This window comes from Salmo salar, chromosome 04 (genome assembly GCF_965601325.2).
Source record: "Salmo salar chromosome 04, fSalSal1, whole genome shotgun sequence".
Lineage (NCBI taxonomy): Eukaryota > Metazoa > Chordata > Actinopteri > Salmoniformes > Salmonidae > Salmo > Salmo salar.
Window position 1 is genome coordinate 12,053,733 of NC_138294.1, and position 23,374 is coordinate 12,077,106.

Sequence of the window (23,374 nt, forward strand, 5' to 3'; positions counted from 1 at the left end):
ATCATTACAGACTACAAAGGGAAACACAGCCAAGAGCTGCCCAATGACACGAGCCTACCAGACGAGCTAAACTACTTCTATGCTCGCTTTGAGGCAAATAACACTGAAACATGCATGAGAGCACCAGCTGTTCCGGAAGACCTTGTGATCCCGCTCTCCACAGCCGATGTGAGTAAGACCTTTAAACAGGTCAACATTCACAAGGCCGTAGGGCCAGACGGATTGCCAGGATGTGTACTGCGAGCATGCGCTGACCAACTGGCAAGTGTCTTCACTGACATTTTCACCCTCTCCCTGTCCGAGTCCATAATACTAAGATGTTTTAAGCAGACCACCATAGTCCCTGTGCCCAAGAACACTAAGATAACCTACCTAAATGACTACCGACCCGTAGCACTCACGTCTGTAGCCATGAAGTGCTTTGAAGGCTGGTCATGACTCACATCAACACCATTATCCCAGAAACCCTAGACCCACTCCAATTTGCATACCGCCCAAGCAGATCCACTGCCCTTTCCCACCTGGACAAAAGGAACACCTATGTGAGAATGCTATTCATTGACTACAGCTAAGCATTCAACACCATAGTGCCCTCAAAGCTCATCAATAAGCTAAGGACCCTGGGACTAAACACCTCCCTCTGCAACTGGATCCAGGACTTCCTGACAGGCCGCCCCCAGGTGGTAACGGTAGGTAACAACACAGGGGCCCCTCAGGGGTGCGTGCTCAGTCCCCTCCTGCACTCCTTGTTCACGCATGACTGCACGGCCAGGCACGACTCCAACACCACCATTAAGTTTGCCGATGACACAACAGTGGTAGGCCTGATCACCAACAACAACGAGACAGCCTATAGGGATGAGGTCAGAGACGTGGCCGTGTGGTGCCAGGACAACAACCTCTCCCTCAACGTGATCAAGACAAAGGAGATGATTGTGGACTACTGGAAAAAGAGGACCGAGCATGCCTCCATTGTCAACGACAGGGCTGTAGTGGAGCAGGTTGAGAGTTCCAAGTTCCTTGGTGTCCACATCACCAACAAGTTAACATGAGACTATAAGACTCCTGAACATCTAATCAAATGGCTACCTAGACTATTTGCATTGCCCCCCCCCCCCTTTTCCACAGCTGCTACTATCTGTTGTTATCATCTATGCATAGTCACTTTAATAACTCTACCTACATGTACATATTACCTCAACTAACCGGTACCCCCGCACATTGACTCTGTACCAGTACTCCCCCTGTACTGTTGAAGTCGGAAGTTAACATACACTTAGGTAGGAGTCATTAAAACTCGTTTTTCAACCCCTCCACAAATCTCTTGTTAACAAACTATAGTTTTGGCAAGACGGTTAGGACATCTACTTTGTGCATGACACAAGTAATTTTTCCAACAATTGTTTACAGACAGATTATTTCACTTATAATTCACTGTATCACAATTCCAGTGGATCAGAAGTTCACATACACTAAGTTGACTGTGCCTTTAAACAGCTTGGAAAATTCCAGAAAATTATGTCATGGCTTTAGTAGCTTCTGATAGGCTAATTGAAATCATTTGAGTCAATTGGAGGTGTACCTGTGGATGTATTTCAAGGCCTACCTTCAAACTCAGTGCCTCCTTGCTTGACATCATGGAAAAATCAAAAGAAATTAGCCAAGACTTCAGAAAAAAAAATTGTAGACCTCCACAAGTCTGGTTCATCCTTGGGAGCAATTTCCAAATGCCTGAAGGTACCATGTTCATCTGTACAAACAATAGTACGCAAGTATAAACACCATGGGACCACGCAGCCGTCATACAGCTCAGGAAGGAGACGCATTCTGTCTCCTAGAGATGAATGTACTTTGGTGCGAAAAGTGCAAATCAATCCCAGAACAACAGCAAAGGACCTTGTGAAGATGCTGGAGGAAACAGGTACAAAAGTATCTATATCCACAGTAAAATGAGTCCTATATGGACATAACCGGAAAGGCCGCTCAGCAAGGAAGAAACCACTGCTCCAAAACCGCCATAAAAAAGCCAGACTACGGTTTGCAATTGCACATGGGGACAAAGATCATACTTTTTGGAGAAATGTCCTCTGGTCTGATGAAACAAAAACAGAACTGTTTGGCCATAAAGACCATCGTTATGTTTGGAGGAAAAATGGGGAAGCTTGCAAGCCGAGGGACTGGGACTCGTGCACTTCACAAAATAGATGGCATCATGAGGAAGTAAAATGATGTGGATATATTGAAGCAACATCTCAAGACATCAGTCAGGAAGTTAAAGCTTGGTCGCAAATGGGTCTTCCAAATGGACAATGACCCCAAGCATACTTCCAAACTTGTGGCAAATGGCTTAAGGACAACAAAGTCAAGGTATTGGAGTGGCCATCACAAAGCCCTGACCTCAATCCTATAGAACATTTGTGTGCGAGCAAGGAGGCCAACAAACCTGACTCAGTTACAACAGCTCTGTCAGGAGGAATGGGCCACAATTCACCCAACTTATTGTGGGAAGCTTGTGGAAGGCTACCCGAAACGTTTGACCCAAGTTAAACAATTTAAAGGCAATGCTACCAAATACTAATTGAATGTATGTTAACTTCTGACCCACTGACAATGTGATGAAAGAAATAAAAGCTGAAATAAATAATTCCCTCTACTACTATTCTGACATTTCACATTCTTAAAATAAAGTGGTGATCCTAACTGACCTAAGACAGGGAATTTTTACTTGGCATAAATGTCAGGAATTGTGAAAAAACGGACTTTAAATATATTTGGCTAAGGTGTATGTAAACTTCCGACTTCAACTGTATATAGTCTCACTATTGTTCTTTTATTGCTACTCTTTAATTACTTGTTACTTTTATTTATTCTTCTTATCCATATTTTTTTTAACTGCATTGGTGGTTAGGGGCTCGTAAGTAAGCATTTCTCTGTAAGGTCCCCACCTGTTGTATTCGGCGCATGTGACTAAAATTTGATTTGATTAAGGAATCACATCAGCTCTATAAAAGGCATTTTCATCTGCAACGTCTAAGTAGGATGCCCCACTACAGCACGTTCAGATAGAAATATATCATGTAGAATATACATGCTACTCATTCAAATAGGAATCATGTCAGTTTCAAGACATTTCTATCTGCAACATTTGGAAAGAAATAGGCTCGAGTCTCGACTCTCGACTCTCTCGACTCTCGACCACAATTAAAATCTTGACATTTCAGACGTCAATTTGCGGCCTTCATCAACATGATTTAAAAATGGGCAACGTTTCAGAATGTTGCACCCTCCTGAACATGAGCCAGGTTATGAATATAGTGATCTGATATATTGTCCAAAATGAACTCCTAGACCCTTTCCATAGATCTCAAAGGATCGGACCGTCTGGTACAATGGGGGTAAGCAGTATGGTAATATCTCTCTACCTTCCTAGCCCCTCTGGTATGATGGGTGTAACCAGTATGGTAATATCTCTCTACCTTCCTAGCCCCTCTGGTATGATGGGTGTAACCAGTATGGTAATATCTCTCTACCTTCCTAGCCCCTCTGGTATGATGGAAGTAACCAGTATGGTAATATCTCTCTACCTTCCTAGCCCCTCTAGTATGATGGGTGTAACCAGTATGGTAATATCTCTCTACCTTCCTAGCCCCTCTGGTATGATGGATGTAACCAGTATGGTAATATCTCTCTACCTTCCTAGCCCCTCTGGTATGATGGGTGTAACCAGTATGGCAATATCTCTTTAGCCTCTCTGGTATGTAATGTGGAATTCCTTCCACAATGTTCTCAGTCTAAAATCTGCAACCTCACTGTTCAAATAATGTTGTTGCACATGCAATATACCAAATATGAAAGGGGGGGGGGGTGTGTGTGTGTGTGTGTGTGTGTGTGTGTGTGTGTGTGTGTGTGTGTGTGTGTGTGTGTGTGTGTGTGTGTGTGTGTGTGTGTGTGTGTGTGTGTGTGTGTGTAAACGGTCAGCCAACAGCCTGCCATAACCTCCTGAAATGTTCTAGCTCAGAGGTCAAGGGTTAAATGAGGTCAGCAGGGACTGTGTGTGTGTGGGGGTATTACCATGACAACAGTGTGAACTCACCAGTACTATGGGCTTGGATAAACAGAACATTCTATTGGTCTAACATCTCTAGTATAGCCTAGCCTACTGCTGAAACCTACTACAATTTTAGTTCACTTTAAAAAAATGTATGGCTATGACTTGACATTTTGCTTCTATAGAATAGGCTATATACACTAGGGTTAGTATATTATGGTATATCAATATTAACATCTAATTTGATTGAAGTCATTGTGATAGGCAAGGCAGCTATTTCATAACATTATCTCTACATTTAACTGAAGTCACACTCTTTGACACTGATTTCTAGTTCCCATAATTTACAGAAATGTTTTACTCTAAAAGCACACAGTGGTCTGACCACAGCACAGGAGAGTTAAATCCTTGTCATTCTCTACCTACAGCCCGGCCATTGTTAATGCTCTACCTACAGCCCGGCCATTGTTAATGCTGTATGATGGCACTGCTGACCTATACGAATATACCGGTGTTCGGCCCAACACTGGGCCCCCCATTCACTCTGAACGGACCGCGAACATCACTGTCCCACCATGCATTCAACCGGCTTAGAACGCCAACGGGGTTGGTACTATATTATCTGCTGAGTCAACAAGGCGCACACCCGACCGCATAGGAAACAAATAAAGTGAGAGAGAGAGAGAGAGAGAGAGAGGTGGGCGGACTCATGTATTGCTCACACGGCCGCGCGCACCCATAGGACACATTTACGCACGGACACACAGAAGGGTGCCTACATCGAAACACGCACGCACACGGGCGTGCTCACTTTACCCCAACTCACTCACACAGACATGATGAAACGCGCACACACACGCACGTTGTCGCCAGTGGAGACGCGCGGGCCACCGTGGACTGTGGTATAAAACAGAAGCGCCAGATTCTCACAAAACTCTATGTAAAAGGATTGGCGCGTGAGAGAGGAGAGGAGACGAACCAGGTAAGCCCCCGGTCCTGGTTGAACCGAATAGCCCATGGTGTTTCAACAGAACGGATTTAGGCCTAGGCTGCCCACCGGCGTAACACTCATAATTGGATAAACATTTTGAGAAGTATTTCTTAGACTACATTTATAAAAATGTTAAATATCATTGTAGGCCTAGTCCAAATAGGGTTCGTTGTTGGTGATGGAATAAATATAGGCTGTTATTAGAAATTGATAACGTTTCGTTATTGTTTTTGGTGATGGCTTATGTTACAGTACGTTTTAGAAAACGGTTTTAACCAGTTTAAACTAACTTTTTAACTTTTTGTAAGGATTGTCACAATTTATTTGAGGATATGCTACAATATGCTACCATGACCTTTTATTAGAGTTGTTGGATGCTGGCAGTAATGTTAGTTGGTTGTGGAGGAAGCTGGAAAGGCCCACATCACAATGGAAATAATATCAGAGACATCTGGAACATGAGGACAATTCTAGATATCATCATTAACATATTCCATAGATTACTGGGAATGCATAAACAATATTAAAAGATTTGAATCCATTGAATTCTAATCTATCCTAGTTTAAATGATGAAACTTCTCTCCCCCGCTCTCTCTCTCACATGCCACCTCTCTCTCTCTCTCTCTCCCTCCCAATCTCTCTCACATGCCACCTCTCTTTCTCTCCCCCTCTATCTCTCTCTCTCTCTCCCTCTCCCCCCCGCTCCATCTCTCTCACATGCCACCTCTCTTTCTCTCCCCCTCTCCCTCCCCTCTATCTTTCTCTCTCTCCCTCCCCTCTCCCCCCCCCTCTCTCTACAGACATGAATAGAGCTACTAAAACCCACATGACCTCCCCCATGTTTTTCCCTGGCCTGGGTATGGCTCCTTTTTTCAAGGTGATCTCACACACACCACACACACACACACACACACACACACACACACACACACACACACACACTTAAATAATCAATTATATGATTAACACAAACACACTAATATCTATCTATCTGTCCCTGTAGGTGACTGTGTTTGAGCAGGAACACTTCCAGGGCAAGTGCCAGGAGTTTACCTCTGAGTGCTGTAACATCCAGGACTGTGGTCTGGACAACATCCGCTCTATCAGAGTGGAGAGTGGAGCGTGAGTCTCTTACAACCCTGGTTGTCTGTGGAGGCTGTGTGTGTGTGAGTGAGGGTATCTGTGTTTGGTGTTTGTGTGTGTGTGTGTGTGTGTGTGTGTGTGTGTGTGTGTGTGTGTGTGTGTGTGTGTGTGTGTGTGTGTGTGTGTGTGTGTGTGTGTGGTGTGTGTGTGTGTGTGTGTGTGTGTGTGTGTGTGTGTGTGTGTTGGTGAGTGGGGGTATGATTCTCTGTGCTGTAGCCTGTTGTCATGCATGGTCAACCATTGACCACCAGGGTGGGGTGTTGTCCCTTTGTCCTGCTATTGTCTCATTGTATTTTAATCTGTCTCCTTCTCTCTGAATGAAATGTAACATGTCAGTAACTCTCTCTCTCCCCTCTCCGTCCCCTTCTCTCTCTGAATGTAACATGTCAGTAACTCTCTCTCTCCCTCTCTGTCCCCTTCTCTCTCTGAATGTAACATGTCAGTAACTCTCTCTCTCCCCCTCTATCTCTGAATGTAACGTCAGTAACTCTCTCTCCCCTCTCTGTCCCCTTCTCTCTCTGAATGTAACATGTCAGTAACTCTCTCTCCCCTCTCTGTCCCCTTCTATCTCTGAATGTAACATGTCAGTAACTCTCTCTCCCCTCTCTGTCCCCTTCTCTCTCTGAATGTAACATGTCAGTAACTCTCTATCCCCCCTCTCTGTCCTCTTCTCTCTCTGAATGTAACATGTCAGTAACTCTCTCTCCCCCTCTCTGCCCCCTTCTCTCTCTGAATGTAACATGTCAGTAACTCTCTCTCTCCCCTTCTATCTCTGAATGTAACATGTCAGTAACTCTCTCTCTCCCCCTCTCTGTCCCCTTCTATCTCTGAATGTAACATGTCAGTAACTCTCTCTCTCCCCTTCTATCTCTGAATGTAACATGTCAGTAACTCTCTCTCTCCCTCTCTGTCCCCTTCTCTCTCTGAATGTAACATGTCAGTAACTCTCTATCTCCCCTCTCCGTCCCCTTCTATCTCTGAATGTAACATGTCAGTAACTCTCTCCCCCCTCTCTGTCCCCTTCTATCTCTGAATGTAACATGTCAGTAACTCTCTCTCCCCCCTCTCTGTCCCCTTCTATCTCTGAATGTAACATGTCAGTAACTCTCTCTCTCCCTCTCTGTCCCCTTCTATCTCTGAATGTAACATGTCAGTAACTCTCTCTCCCCCCTCTCTGTCCCCTTCTATCTCTGAATGTAACATGTCAGTAACTCTCTCTCTCCCTCTCTGTCCCCTTCTATCTCTGAATGTAACATGTCAGTAACTCTCTCTCTCTCCCTCTCTGTCCCCTTCTATCTCTGAATGTAACATGTCAGTAACTCTCTCTCCCCTCTCTGTCCCCTTCTATCTCTGAATGTAACATGTCAGTAACTCTCTCTCCCCCTCTCTGGCCCCTTCTATCTCTGAATGTAACATATCAGTAACTCTCTCTCCCCCTCTCTGAATGTAACATGTCAGTAACTCTCTCTCCCCCTCTCTGTCCCCTTCTATCTCTGAATGTAACATGTCAGTAACTCTCTCTCCCTACCCCTGTAGCTGGGTGGGCTTTGAGCACCATGACTTCCAGGGCCAGCAGTTCATCCTGGAGAGAGGAGAGTACCCCCACTGGGACGCCTACAGCGGCTCCCTGTCCTACCACGTGGAGCGCCTCATGTCCCTGCGCCCCATCTACTGCGCTGTGAGGACTGTGTGTGTGTGTGTGTGTGTGTGTGTGTGTGTGTGTGTGTGTGTGTGTGTGTGTGTGTGTAGGGGGTGAGTGTGTATATGTGTGTATGTGTGGGAGAGAGAGAAATACAGCGAGAGATGGATACATGGAGAGCGTGTGAAAGAGGGTCAGTATTCTATGTTAGTGTTTATAGAAGACAGTATTCTATGTTAGTGTTTACAGAAGACAGTGGACAGTATTCTATGTTAGTGTTTATAGAAGACAGTATTCTATGTTAGTGTTTATAGAAGACAGTGGTCAGTATTCTATGTTAGTGTTTATAGAAGACAGTATTCTATGTTAGTGTTTATAGAAGACAGTATTCTATGTTAGTGTTTATAGAAGACAGTATTCTATGTTAGTGTTTATAGAAGACAGTATTCTATGTTAGTGTTTATAGAAGACAGTATTCTATGTTAGTGTTTATAGAAGACAGTATTCTATGTTAGTGTTTATAGAAGACAGATAGATAGGATAGAGTACTGTGTGTCAGTGTGTATGAGAGAGAAAGCAAAAAGGAAACAGCAAGATTGTTTCCTAGCATTGTGTTTAACCCTCCCACTCTCTCCCCCTATATCCTCTCTCCCCCTATATCCTCTCTCCCCCCTCCCCCTCTCTCCCCCCTCCCCCTCTCTCCCCCCTCACCCTCTATCCTCGCTCCCCCTCTATCCTCGCTCCCCCTCTATCCACTCTCTCCCTCTATCCACTCTCTCCCTCTATCCACTCTCCCTCTATCCTCTCTCCCCCTATATCCTCTCTCCCCCTCTATCCTCTCTCCCCCCTCCCCCTCTCTCCCCCCTCACCCTCTATCCTCGCTCCCCCTCTATCCACTCTCTCCCTCTATCCACTCTCTCCCTCTATCCACTCTCTCCCTCTATCCACTCTCTCACTCTATCCTCTCTCCCCCTATATCCTCTCTCCCCCTGTATCCTCTCTCCACCCTCCCCCTCTATCCACTCTCTCCCTCTATCCACTCTCTCCCTCTATCCACTCTCTCCCTCTATCCACTCTCTCCCTCTATCCACTCTCTCCCTCTATCCTCTCTCCCCCTATATCCTCTCTCCCCCTCTATCCTCTCTCCACCCTCCCCCTCTATCCTCTCTCCCCCTCTATCCTCTCTCCCTCTATCATCTCTCCTCCTTCCCCTCCCAGTCCCACCAGAGCAGTCGTATGCAGATCTTTGAGACAGAGAACTTCATGGGCCGCAGCGTTGAGCTGTGTGATGATTACCCCTCTCTGAGGGCCATGGGCTGGTGCATGCCTGAGGTCGGATCCATGCACGTTCAGTGTGGCGCGTAAGTCAACATTAAGCACAAACTCACTCACAGACACTGTACAAAAACACAATGGCACACACCTCAGGAGGTTGGGCTCGTGGTAACTGCTGGATCAAAATAAGTGGAATGGTATCAAACAAGTGGTTTCCATTTGCTCTGATCCAGCCGTTATTATGAGCCGTCCTCCCCTCAGCAGCCTCCACTGACACAACCACACTCCAATCTTGCTATAGTGAGACAATAAAAAGCAAAACATTGAGTGACACAATTCAGCGTCAAGCAAAAGTCCACTCTAAGCCAAACATGTTTCTCCCTCCCTCTATGTCCCTCCTCTCTCCCTCTGCACCCCACCTATCACCTTCTCTCCTTTCCCCCCTCCGCTCCGTCTCTCCTCTCCCTTCCCCCTCTCTCTCCATCCCTCTACCTTCCCCCCTCCGCTCCCTCTCTCTCCTCTCTTCCTCCATTCCTCTCCCTTCCCCCTCCCCCTCTCACTCCTCTACCCCTCCGCTCCATCTCTCCTCTCTCCCTCCATCCCTCTCCCTTCGCTCCCTCTCCCTCTCTCTCCCCACAGCTTTGTGTGCTACCAGTTCCCCGGCTACAGGGGCCAGCAGTACATCATGGAGTGTGAGAGACACAGTGGAGACTACCAGCACTGGAAGAACTGGGGCTCCCACTGCCAGACCCCCCAGATCCAGTCTATCCGCCGTATCCAGCACTAACCGGGCCCAGAGCGGACGGTACCCCTAACAGAGCCTCAGGCTTCGGCCTAGGGCTGGGTCTAACTGGGGCCTTGTCACAGCACGGCCACCACAAACACAGTCAGTCAGAAGCATCCCACCGTTTCTACTAACATATGTCAACTCCGTCACTGACTTCCTCAGACACTCTGGTTGATAACACAACAGGGTATCAGTCCTACGAGAGGCGACTCGTATGTCAACGCCGTAACATCAACGTGAGACGAGTTAAGTCATCACCGTAACACGTTATAGAGGACCGTTATAGTGTAATAACGGTCTAGCAGGTTGTAGTATATATCACAGATATATATCAGGGACTTTGGTTCACCAGCACCAATAACAGCAATAGACAGTAGTGGTGAGAGAGGAGGGAGATCATCACTGACCAATAAACTCATGCTCACCTCAAACCTGGGTCCTGTGTTCTTCTTGGGTACTATATGTTTGCACACATTCACTATATACCGTACTATAAACTGGGTAGTTTGGATACTGGATGCTGATTGGCTAAAACAGCATTCAGCCGTGTGTATGTGAGACCATATACCATGACTATGACAGTTAGCCTTTTCCCCTTTATTAAAATGGCTACATCAACAATAGTTTGGCATACCGATGTAGAAAATAAGCGTTTGATGAATTTGAGAGAAAACGAAAAGAACACCGTGAAACAAACAAAGTGGGCACTTACCTGATTCACTGACTGGTGTGTAGAAAACGGATACATTGTGAGTTTGGGAACACAACATATACTGTACTAAAGTCTTCTATACACATATCTACTATATACTGTACTATATATATATGTCTTCTATATAGAGACATCGAAATGTCTTCATACACATATCTACAATACATCTACTACGTATATACTTGTATTATACTGTACATCTGTACTGTGTACTCAACATCTATTGTACTATACATAACTTTTGCCTCTGGGGGGTGCTCTTGAGCCAAAAGAGGTCCCTTAAATCAGGGTTTCCCAACCCTCTCCTTGGGCTCCCCCAGACATTTCACATTTTCATTTCAACCTTAAACTGGCACGCTGATTTAATTAGTCAACTAATCACCAAGCCTTTGACTAATTGAACCAGGTGTGCCAATTTAAGGTTAAAACAAAAATGTGAAACATCTGGCGAGGCCCAAGGAGAGGGTTGGGAAACTCTGCCTGAACTCAATGGACAGAACTAGCCCAGGAATGACCTGATTGGAGCACACACAAAGGGGCATACCTCCCCACAGCCATGACTTAAAGCATTTATTACTAGCCTACTAACGGCTGCGTGGTTTAACAAGAAAAAAATTGATTCATATAATACCATATGTGTCTATGAAACAGTCACCTCTCAAACCAAAATTTGAGTTAAAAATAAATTTTACACTCACAGTGTACCTTTAAATGTATGTGTGTGTGTGTGTTGACTGTATGCTTGTATACACATTTAGCTGTTGTCATGGCGTCAGCTCATGGGGATCCAAATAAAGATCAAGTCTTATAAAATAAGTGAATGTTTTTTTGTGAATTTTATATATGTTTACGGCTTTCTTACAGTGTAGGAGTGACTTTTTTATTTTTTATTTAACTAAGCATATAAGGTGTTCACTTTTATGAACTAAGTTTCCATGGTGATATTAGTTGGTCTTTGATAACAGAACACCCACATCAAGAGGCTCAAAACCAGCTTTATACTCAGAAAACAACTTCAAAACTCACTTCAGTCATAAAAAAAACAATTACAATCAATATATTCTCATTATAATTCATGACTATAATTACATTTTTTCAAAATCATTGATTGAATAAATTCCTTACAAAAAACAACAAAATGTAGGCCACTCAAAACACCTGAGCTAGGAACCATGACAACACAGCTGACTAACAATACAATACAGTGATACTGTTGAAATACAAAGGCTGTGTCCCAGATGGCACCTTATTCCCTCTATAGTGCACTACTTTTGATCAGAGCCCTGTATGTGCCCTGTCAAAAGTGCCTGTGACGTACTTAACTGCACATATGTTTCAGGTGTCTATACAGTACGGGTGAGTCCGAAATGGCACCCCATTCCCTATATAGTACACTACTTTTGACCAGAGCCCAAATGGGCCCTGTTCAAAATGAGTGCACTATATAGTGAATAGTGTGACAATTGGGCCACACCCCATGTGATCATGCATTGGAAGGAAACTGGTTCATATTTGAAGTGGAGTAAATAACTTCTTCCCTTTTCAGTTGTGTTATGAGAAACCTTCGAAACTGAATTCCTGTCCTCTCTTCATCCTCTTTCTTTCTGTGTAAAATCCCCCGTTCTTCTCTTTCCTCCTGTACAGCTCTGTTTTATCCTCCTGTACCCTTGTTTTATCCTCCTGTACTGCTCTGTTTTATCCTCCTGTACCGCTCTGTTTTATCCTCCTGTACTGCTCTGTTTTATCCTCCTCTACCGCTGTTTTATCCTCCTGTACCGCTCTGTTTTATCCTCCTGTACCCTTGTTTTATCCTCCTGTACCGCTCTGTTTTATCCTCCTGTACCGCTCTGTTTTATCCTCCTGTACCGCTCTGTTTTATCCCCCTGTACCGCTCTGTTTTATCCTCCTGTACCGCTCTGTTTTATCCTCCTGTACCGCTCTGTTTTATCCTCCTGTACCACTCTGTTTTATCCTCCTGTGGATGAACCTCTTCAATTATCTATATGTCAATCCCCCTCTAGGTGCGTGTCAATAGCCTAGACATACAGTATTGTCTGCGTTCCAAATGGGACCTTATTCATAGTGCACAACTTTTGACCAAGGTTAAAGTTCGGGGTCAAAAGTAGGGCACTATGAAGTGAAAAGGGTTACATTTGAGACACACCCGTTTTGTCTCTTCTTCTGATTCAACTCCTTTCCTTGATCTGCACTGATGAAAGAGAGCTGGGCTGGGGAAAGTACCTAGAGGATAGCTAGAGGACACCTAGAGCACAGCTAGAGGATACCTAGAGGATAGCTAGAGGACACCTAGAGGATACCTAGAGGATACCTAGAGGACAGCTAGAGGATACCTAGAGGATACCTAGAGGACACCTAGAGGATACCTAGAGGATACCTAGAGGACAGCTAGAGGATACCTAGAGGATACATAGAGGACAGCTAGAGGATACCTAGAGGATACCTAGAGGACAGCTAGAGGATACCTAGAGGACAGCTAGAGGATACCTAGAGAACACCTAGAGTAGAGGATAGCTAGAGCACAGCTAGAGGATACCTAGAGGACAGCTAGAGGGATACCTAGAGAACACCTAAAGGATACCTAGAGAACACCTAGAGTAGAGGACACCTAGAGGATACCTAGAGGATACCTAGAGGACAGCTAAAGGATACCTAGAGGACAGCTAAAGGATACCTAGAGAACACCTAGAGTAGAGGATAGCTAGAGAACAGCTAGAGTAGAGGACACCTAGAGGATACCTAGAGGATACCTAGAGAACACCTAGAGTAGAGGACACCTAGAGGATACCTAGAGGATACCTAGAGAACACCTAGAGTAGAGGATACCTAGAGGATACCTAGAGGATACCTAGAGGACAGCTAGAGGATACCTAGAGGATACCTAGAGGATACCTAGAGGACAGCTAGAGGATACCTAGAGGATACCTAGAGGACAGCTAGAGGATACCTAGAGGACTCGCTCTCTCTCTGTCTCTCGCTCTCTCACTATTTTTCACTCTTTCACTCTTCTTTAAATCTCCTCCTTCTTTCTCTATCCCTCTCCCTCTCTCTATCCCTCCTTCTCTCTCTCCTCCCTTTCCCCTGCTTGCTCGTAATCATCGTCTCGCCTCCTGCGCCGACCCCTAGCCCCTCCCCTCCTCTCCCTGGTCGAATCAGAGCCCTGCGACCCTGCGTCTCCGCCGAAGTCCTCCCTGATCACCTCCTCCTGCTGCTCTTCATCCTCATCCTCATCACTCTCCTCCGAGTTCGACTCGTCTGAGTTTTCCTCCTCCAGGTAACGATAACCTTTGACCTGAGGAGGAAGTGACATGGTCAACATTATATTACATTACAGACCAAACATGTCAATTGATGACTTTGTGTCATTATCGAAGACACTTGATATTGCTCTTTAATTGTCTTTATTGCCAATGCCAAACTTTAAAGAAAGACTTTCATTTCGATGTTCTGTTTGCTTGTCTTTATCGCATTACTAGTGAAGGTGATATGTGATATTTGCTCTTTTCTCTCAACCAAGTGGTATTTTAAAGAAAAAAATGCAAAAACATAGCAAAAAGTGAACAGATTGTGATAGGTTACCTTGTGTTTGGGGCGGGGAATGCGAGGCAGTCTGAAATGCATGTTCTTGGACAGGCGTCGCTCCATCGTCCAATAGCAGAAGCATGCCAGCAGCAAGATGACCAATAGAATGGAGAGTTTGGCCTGAGGAGGAGGGACCAGGAATGAGAAGGAGAGAAAGAGAGGAGTGAAATAGCACTTTAAATTAATCGTTTTTACACTTTTTCTAACACAGAAACACACGGGGACACACACGGACACACACACGGACACACACACGGACACACACACGGGGTCACACACACGGGAACACACACGGACACACACACGGACATGCGTACACACATGGGGACACACACGGACACACACACGGGGACACACACGGACACACACACACCCTCATGATGAGTCCAGTCCACAGGTAGACTATGAAGATGGCGATAGCCTGCCACCAGTGGTAGATGGTGTAGACAAAGTCCAGTCTCTCTTTATCTTCATACAACATACCCAGGAGAACTGACAGACACGGAGAGAGAGAGAGAGAGAGAGAGAGAGAGAGAGAGAGAGAGAGAGAGAGAGAGAGAGAGAGAGAGAGAGAGAGAGAGAGAGAGACAGTAGAGAGTGGGGGGCAGAGGGGGGGTGTGGTGGAGAGGGGGGTAGATAGAAAGAGAGCAAGAGAGAGAGGAGGGCGGTAGACAAGGGGGAAGAGAGAGAGAGAGGAGGGCAGTGGAGAGGGGGGTAGAGAGAGAAAGGGGAGGTGAAGAGGGGGAGAAGGAGATAGGTAGAGGGGAGGAAGGTATGGGAGAGTGAGGAGACATAAATGTTGGAAATGATTAAGTCTGAACTGGAAAAGAACAATACTTTACCAACTAGGAAATAAAAGAGTCCTGTGTGTGTGTGTGTGTGTGTCTAATCATAGTACTAAAACTCACTGCTGAGTCCAGTCTTATTCAATGCAGACCCCATTCCCCAGAGGGCGATCACCACCAGCAGGTAAGGCAGTTGATCAGGTGAGCGTGGCGCTGGGGACCAGAACAGCAGGAACACCAGCAGAGGACCGTGGATCACAGCGCCCCCTAGCAGAGAAACGTAGCGTGGCAGCCTGAGGAGGGACAGGGACAGGCAGGAGAATAGGGAGCAGGACAGACCATAGACCATCACCAGGAGATACAGCCACTCCAGACCCACCGTACACACACCATACGACTGGGAGGGAGGGGAGACATGAGGGTAGGTTAGAGGAGAGAAAAAGACAGGGAAAGTAGGAGAAAGGGGGGGTGAACAGGACAGAGAGAGAGATTGTGAGTGAGTGAGTGAGTGAGTGAGTGAGTGAGTGAGTGAGTGAGTGAGTGAGTGAGTGAGTGAGTGAGTGAGTGAGTGAGCAAGAGAGAAAGAGAGAGAGAAAGAGCATGATTGAGAGAGAGAGAGAGAGAGAGAGAGAGAGAGAGAGAGAGAGCGAGGAGAGATCGAGCATCATGAATATAGCTGCCCTCCAACAGAATCTATGTCTACACTAGGTAAAGTGACGCAGTAGGTCTGTGAAAGCTACATGGACAACATTCAGACTCTAGCTACTACAGTTATTAAAGGACTTCCTGTAATGACTACCAGAGTGAGTCCGGTGACAGAGAAGAGTGTGTCCAGTCCACTGTAGATGAAGAAGGGGATGAGGAGTCTCAGTCTGTAGTCTCTCAGGTGTTTGAAGGGCAACTGGAAGATGTTCCCCCAGCCGATACTCCTCAGATCGATCTCCTCTGTAGGGCGGTACGCAGCCCCGCACACCGCCAGGAACTATGGGTAAAACACAGTGAAGGACTGTGGGACAGCAAGCAATGGACTCTGGGTAATCTCGGAGGGTGTTGTATTGATTGTTGGGTGTAATAAAACGAGGTTTTTAGGATGATCATTTTAGGTAGGTGTGTACAGACGTGTCTTTGCCTGTGTGTGTGTGTCTTACGATGATCATGGAGAGGAAGGCGGCCCCCATGAGAACACTCTCCACCTGGATCAGCGCCAGGGAACGAGGGAGGTGCTTCAGGACGGTCCTGTTGAAACCCTCGATCATACCACTGCCCTCCGCACCTGGAGGGGAGGGGGAGGAGTTATTAAAACCACCAATCATACCACTGCCCTCCGCACCTGGGGGGGGGAGTTATTAAAACCACCAATCATAGCACTGTCCTCTGAACCCAATAAAGAGAGAGGGATAAAGAAAGTGATGAAACAAAAACCTGTATATTTTTTAAACCATTGATCAGAGAGAGAGAGAGAGAGAGGGGAGGGGGGAGGAGGATGAGAGAGATTCAGGTGCACGAAAACAGTGCTATTAAAACCATTGATCAGAGAGAGAGAGAGAGGAGGGGGGAGGGGGAGGGGGATGAGAGAGATTCAGGTGCACGAAAACAGTGCTATTAAAACCATAGATCTTGCTTCTCCTCTGAGAGTCAGGGTAAGGAAATGGAAGTTAATAACAGACTACTGGTCAGTTTACCACAGTGTTTAACATTGTACAATGTGTGGTTGTAGTCACTAAGGTACTGGTGGAGGAAGATGCGCTGGGGGAACTCTGCAAACACCAGGCTGAGCTGAGAGACACAAAGAGAAACACAGCCAGACATCAGAATCCTCACACACACGAACACACAAAAGGCAATGCTTAACCGATATCACTCACTGACTGACAAGTGACTCGACCAATGGCAACATACATGGAAGATGACGAAGAACACGGATTGGAAGACGATGACATAGCGATGACACGCCCCCTTGGGTAGTTTCTTCTGTTCCTGAACGTGATCATCCTTATAGTTGACATACTCATAGTACTGTTGGGCCATCCTGAGTGAGTGAGAGAGAGAGAGACAGACAGAAAGATAAACACAATAAAATACAGTGTGATTAACACTACACAGCAAAACACAACATATCACCGCATAACAATGCATAACACAACAAACAGTGCAACCCGTACAAGCTAGCTATCAATGTATTCTGGTCTGTGTGACGTTAACGTGTGTGTCTCAATTCTCCACTTCCTAACCTTGTGATGTAGTTCCCTAATGACGCCCAAAGCGGGACAATGGCTGCACCAATGGCCACAGCCGATGGTACCAGGGTGTAGTATCGCTCCCAGTAATTGGTTGAGACGAAGAGAGCGTAAATTCCACTGGCCAGAAACATCATCCACTTGGTGCCCAGAAACCTGAAAGAGAGAGAGATAGGATGGAGAGGAGAAGAGAGGGGGAGGGGAGGGGAGAGAGGAGAGGAGAGGAGAGGAGAGGAGAGGAGAGGAGAGGAGAGGAGAGGAGAGGAGAGGAGAGGAGAGGAGAGGAGAGGAGAGGAGAGGAGAGGAGAGGAGAGAGCGAGAGAGAGAGAGAGAGAGAGGAGCGAGAGAGAGAGAGAGGAGCGAGAGAGAGAGAGTGAGAGGATAGAGAGAGAGAGCGAGGAGAGAGGAGAGAAAGAATGAGAAGAAAGCAGGAGTATGTGTGTAGACCTGATTAGTATGGAGGTGTATAACAGGCCTATGATGGGTGTATGTATGTATGTATGTATGTATGTATGTATGTATGTATGTATATATATATATATATATATATATATATATACACACACATATATAGTATACCTGATGAGTATGGGGGTGTATAACAGGCCTATGATGGGTGTATGTATATATATAGTATACCTGATGAGTATGGGGGTGTATAACAGGCCTATGATGGGTGTATGTATATATATAGTATACCTGATGAGTATGGGGGTGTATAACAGGCCTATGATGGGTGTATGTATATATATATATATATATAGTATACCTGATGAGTATGGGGGTGTATAACAGGCCTATGATAGGTGTATGTATATATATATAGTATACCTGATGAGTATGGGGGTGTATAACAGGCCTATGATGGGTGTATGTATATATATAGTATACCTGATGAGTATGGGGGTGTATAACAGGCCTATGATAGATGTATGTATATATATATAGTATACCTGATGAGTATGGGGGTGTATAACAGGCCTATGATGGGTGTATGTATATATATAGTATACCTGATGAGTATGGGGGTGTATAACAGGCCTATGATGGGTGTATGTATATATATATAGTATACCTGATGAGTATGGGGGTGTATAACAGGCCTATGATATATATATATATATATAAATAGTATACCTGATGAGTATGGGGGTGTATAACAGGCCTATGATAGGTGTATGTAAATATATATAGTATACCTGATGAGTATGGGGGTGTATAACAGGCCTATGATAGGTGTATGTATATATATAGTATACCTGATGAGTATGGGGGTTTATAACAGGCCTATGATAGGTGTATGTATATATATATAGTATACCTGATGAGTATGGGGTGTATAACAGGCCTATGATAGGTGTATGTATATATATAGTATACCCGATGAGTATGGGGGTGTATAACAGTGCAATGATGGGTGTATGTATATATATATAGTATACCTGATGAGTATGGGGGTGTATAACAGTGCAATGATGGGTGTATGTATATATATAGTATACCTGATGAGTATGGGGGTGTATAACAGTGCAATGATGGGTGTATGTATATATATATAGTATACCTGATGAGTATGGGGGTGTATAACAGGCCTATGATAGGTGTATGTATATATATATAGTATACCTGATGAGTATGGGGCTGTATAACAGGCCTATGATAGGTGTATGTATATATATATATATATAGTATACCTGATGAGTATGGGGTGTATAACAGGCCTGTGATAGGTGTATGTATATATATAGTATACCCGATGAGTATGGGGGTGTATAACAGTGCAATGATGGGTGTATGTATATATATATTGTATACCTGATGAGTATGGGGGTGTATAACAGTGCAATGATGGGTGTATGTATATATATATAGTATACCTGATGAGTATGGGGGTGTATAACAGTGCAATGATGGGTGTATGTATATATATATATAGTATACCTGATGAGTATGGGGGTGTATAACAGGCCTATGATAGGTGTATGTATATATATATATATATATATATAGTATACCTGATGAGTATGGGGGTGTATAACAGTGCAATGATGGGTGTATGTATATATATATATATATATATATATATATATATATATATATATATATATATATATATATATAGTATACCTGATGAGTATGGGGGTGTGTAACAGGCCTATGATAGGTGTATGTATATATATATATAGTATACCTGATGAGTATGGGGGTGTGTAACAGGCCTATGATAGGTGTGTATATATATATATAGTATACCTGATGAGTATGGGGCTGTATAACAGGCCTATGATAGGTGTATGTATATATATATATATATAGTATACCTGATGAGTATGGGGTGTATAACAGGCCTGTGATAGGTGTATGTATATATATAGTATACCCGATGAGTATGGGGGTGTATAACAGTGCAATGATGGGTGTATGTATATATATATTGTATACCTGATGAGTATGGGGGTGTATAACAGTGCAATGATGGGTGTATGTATATATATATAGTATACCTGATGAGTATGGGGGTGTATAACAGTGCAATGATGGGTGTATGTATATATATATATAGTATACCTGATGAGTATGGGGGTGTATAACAGGCCTATGATAGGTGTATGTATATATATATATATATATATATAGTATACCTGATGAGTATGGGGGTGTATAACAGTGCAATGATGGGTGTATGTATATATATATATATATATATATATATATATATATATATATATATATATATATATATATATATATATATAGTATACCTGATGAGTATGGGGGTGTGTAACAGGCCTATGATAGGTGTATGTATATATATATATAGTATACCTGATGAGTATGGGGGTGTGTAACAGGCCTATGATAGGTGTGTATATATATATATAGTATACCTGATGAGTATGGGGGTGTATAACAGGCCTATGATAGGTGTATGTATATATATATAGTATACCTGATGAGTATGGGGGTGTATAACAGTGCAATGATGGGTGTAACGTTGATCCCCATCAGCATCTTCTTGTCGATGTCCTCCAGACCCAGGTTACCGTACTTCACCTCTCTGTACGTCTCATCATAGTGGAGGATCAGCTGCATCTGCAACAGGCCTGCAGACACAGACACACACACACATATGTATAAATGAATGAATACATTACATACACAAAACATGCACAAAATGGAATACAGGCATATATGAATAGAACTGACAGACAGAGACACACAGACAGGCAAGACAGTCAGTTAGACAGACAAGACAGGCAAGACAGTCAGTTAGACAGACAAGACAGGCAAGACAGTCAGTCAGACAGTCAGTCAGATAGACAGAGAGACAGACAGGTGTTACCCATGTAGACGCTGTATATGATCATGCCCCCGACGCTGGCCCCCAGGACGTTCTTCACCACGCCCAGCTTCTTCCTCCTGTAATACTTCTTCTCCTCCTCTTCCTCATCGTACTCCGGCTGGGGGCCCAGGAACTCCTCCATCTGGGGAAGGGGTGAGGAGAGAGAGAGGTGAAGGGAGGGGGATAGGGGGAGGACAGGGGAGGGGGAGAGGGAGAGAGAGAGGTGAAGGGAAGGGGAGAGGGAGGACAGGGGAGGGGAGAGAGAGAGAGAAGTGAAGGGAGGGGGAGAGGGAGGACAGGGGAGAGGGAGAGAGAAGTGAAGGGTGGGGGAGAGGGGGGACAGGGGAGGGGGAGAGAGAGGTGAAGGGAGGGGGAGAGGGGGGACAGGGGAGGGAGAGATAGAGAGGTGAAGGGAGGGAGAGAGGGGGGACATGGGAGGGGAGAGGGAGAGAGAAGTGAAGGGAGGGGGAGAGAGAGAAGTGAAGGGAGGGAGAGGGGGTACAGGGGAGGGGGAAGGGGAGAGGGAGAGAGAGGTAAAGGGAGGGGGAGAGAGAGGCAAAGAGAGAGAGAGAAAGAGAGAGGTGAAGGGAGGGGGGTACAGGGGAGGGGGAGAGAGAGAGAGGTGAAGGGAGGGGGGGTACAGGGGAGGGGGAGGGGGAGGGGGAGAGGGAGAGAGAAGTGAAGGGAGGGGGAGAGAGAGAAAGAAAAAGAGAGAGAGGTGAAGGGAGGGGGAGAGGGGGTACAGGGGAGGGGAAAGGGGAGAGGGAGAGAGGTGAAGGGAGGGGGAGAGGGGGTACAGGGGAGGGGGAGAGGGAGAGGGAGAGAGAGGTGAAGAGAGAGAGAGAAAGAGAGAGAGGTGAAGGGAGGGGGAGAGAGAGAGGTGAAGAGAGGGGGAGAGAGAGAGAAAGAGAGAGAGGGGGAGAGAGAGGGGTGAAGAGAGGGGGAGAGAGAGAGGTGAAGGGAGGGGGATAGGGGGAGGACAGGGGAGGGGGAGAGGGAGAGAGAGAAGTGAAGGGAGGGGGAGAGGGGGGACAGGTGAGGGGAGAGAGAGAGGTGAAGGGAGGGGGAGAGGGGGGGACAGGGGAGGGAGAGATAGAGAGGTGAAGGGAGGGAGAGAGGGGGACATGGGAGGGGAGAGGGAGAGAGAAGTGAAGGGAGGGGGAGAGAGAGAAGTGAAGGGAGGGAGAGGGGGTACAGGGGAGGGGGAGAGAGAGAGGTGAAGGGAGGGGGTACAGGGGAGAGGGAGAGGGAGAGAGGTGAAGGGAGGGAGAGAAAGAAAAAGAGAGAGAGGTGAAGGGAGGGGGAGAGGGGGTACAGGGGAGGGGGAAGGGGAGAGGGAGAGAGAGGTGAAGGGAGGGGGAGAGAGGGGCAAAGAGAGAGAGAGAGAAAGAGAGAGAGGTGAAGGGAGGGGGAGAGAGAGAGGTGAAGAGAGGGGAGAGAGAGAAAGAGAGAGGGGGAGAGAGAGGGGTGAAGAGAGGGGGAGAGAGGTGAAGGGAGGGAGAGAGAGGGAGAGAGAGAAAGAGGTAAAGAGAGGGGGGAGAGAGAGGTGAAGGGAGGGGGAGAGAGAGAGAAAGAGGTAAAGAGAGAGGGAGAGAGAGGTGAAGGGAGGGAAATACAGGGTTGTTAGTGTTGTAGTTATCATTTTTTATAATTTCATTTTTAATAATTTCAGAGAATAACTAATAAAACAAGAGAGCACACTATCATAACAAACCAAAAAAGTGTGGAATGCTCCTTAAAAATCACAGGATATTGCATTGTAAACATCGGTAGCAAAGTTGAAAAAACATTGTATTTTCATGTTTTTTGTCACACAACACCTGTCCTTGAATATTCCCCTGAGGACCGTCGGGTAACAGGTCGTCAATGTTAATGTCGCCATTAGGGGGCGCAACAGGCGACTCTGCCACAGCCTCACGGTACACGTTCTCTTCCGTGTCGGCCTCCGCCATCTGTCGGACGATACAGAGAACAGCAGTAAGCACATGAAGATTGAATTTCTTTTGACACTTTAATGAAAATAGACTACTAGTGAAGTACGGTGTAATAAACGTTTACAAATGACGTTTTAGCCATGGGGGAATATGGTTGAGTTGAGCACAGTGGCTTGCTGCTTCTTGATCAATCATTCAAAGATCAAAGAAATACAACTATTATTCCATTATCAATGACTACATATACGTTGATAATTAGATTGCATTAAAACGTTTTTACTTCTAAAACAGTGTGACCAATAAGAACACCATTTTAAATAGTGACCATCTACAATGGCGGACAATACAACTATCTTAAATATATTAATATTTATGAAAACAAACATTTAAATCAATGTCGTATAAAATACGAGTGCGCGATTCAATACATGCAAAGATGCAATACACTCACCATTATTATGTCAGGATCGGCGTCGTTCGGTCGCACTTCAGGCCTATTGTATTATCATGTGCACGAATAAAACTGCGTATTCTTTCTTGGTACCCCGTCGCGTACTACTGTACTTGCGCTTCTCCTTTCTAGTGTTAAAGCTCAGATCCCAAATTAAAACTTTCATTAGGGAAACGAAACTCCGCTGTGTGCCCACTTCCTCTTTTTAACCCTATCCATAACGTTTGTCTTAAAGCTACAGAGCATTTTTAGCTTCACGTTGTATTAGATTAGCTTTTAAGACAGAGTACATTTAGTTTTAAGTTGTGTCAGTTGTATGTACGGGATACGCATGGTATACATCGTCTTAGGTTCCATCCCGAAAAAGCAACGTGCAGAGCATTGACTGCGCTTGTGTGTTGTAAAGTCAATATGACCCTTGAAATTGA

At 45.3% G+C, this 23,374-nt stretch overlaps 2 protein-coding genes across 6 annotated transcripts; one reads left to right on the forward strand and one right to left on the reverse strand.

The window, feature by feature from the left end:
• Positions 1-4,847: 4,847 nt before the first annotated feature.
• LOC123733263 (beta-crystallin A1) lies at positions 4,848-10,315 on the forward strand. Its single transcript, XM_045712728.2, has 6 exons — positions 4,848-5,030; positions 5,841-5,917; positions 6,044-6,162; positions 7,720-7,861; positions 9,041-9,183; positions 9,737-10,315. The coding sequence occupies exons 2-6, from the start codon at positions 5,843-5,845 to the stop codon at positions 9,882-9,884; spliced, it is 627 nt and encodes a 208-aa protein (XP_045568684.1). The 5' UTR covers positions 4,848-5,030; positions 5,841-5,842; the 3' UTR covers positions 9,885-10,315.
• Positions 10,316-11,573: 1,258 nt separating this feature from the next.
• LOC106594845 (protein unc-93 homolog B1) lies at positions 11,574-23,164 on the reverse strand. Of its 5 annotated transcripts, none has more exons than XR_014392078.1 (14): positions 22,947-23,164; positions 22,382-22,513; positions 20,562-20,703; positions 20,169-20,322; positions 17,213-17,374; positions 16,881-17,010; positions 16,664-16,757; positions 16,130-16,254; positions 15,781-15,963; positions 15,105-15,378; positions 14,570-14,688; positions 14,194-14,316; positions 13,452-13,906; positions 11,574-13,161 (listed from the first exon to the last, which is right to left on the reverse strand). XR_014392078.1 is itself a non-coding variant. In XM_082974089.1 (13 exons), exons 1-13 carry the CDS (start codon positions 22,947-22,949, stop codon positions 13,664-13,666), a joined length of 1,884 nt encoding a protein of 627 aa, XP_082830215.1. In that variant the 5' UTR covers positions 22,950-23,164; the 3' UTR covers positions 11,574-13,663. The 5 variants fall into 5 exon arrangements, 2 of the variants coding, with proteins under 2 accessions (XP_082830215.1, XP_082830216.1); XR_014392077.1 differs by having other exon boundaries at positions 13,223-13,906; XR_014392076.1 differs by having other exon boundaries at positions 11,574-13,101; positions 13,174-13,906.
• Positions 23,165-23,374: the final 210 nt, after the last annotated feature.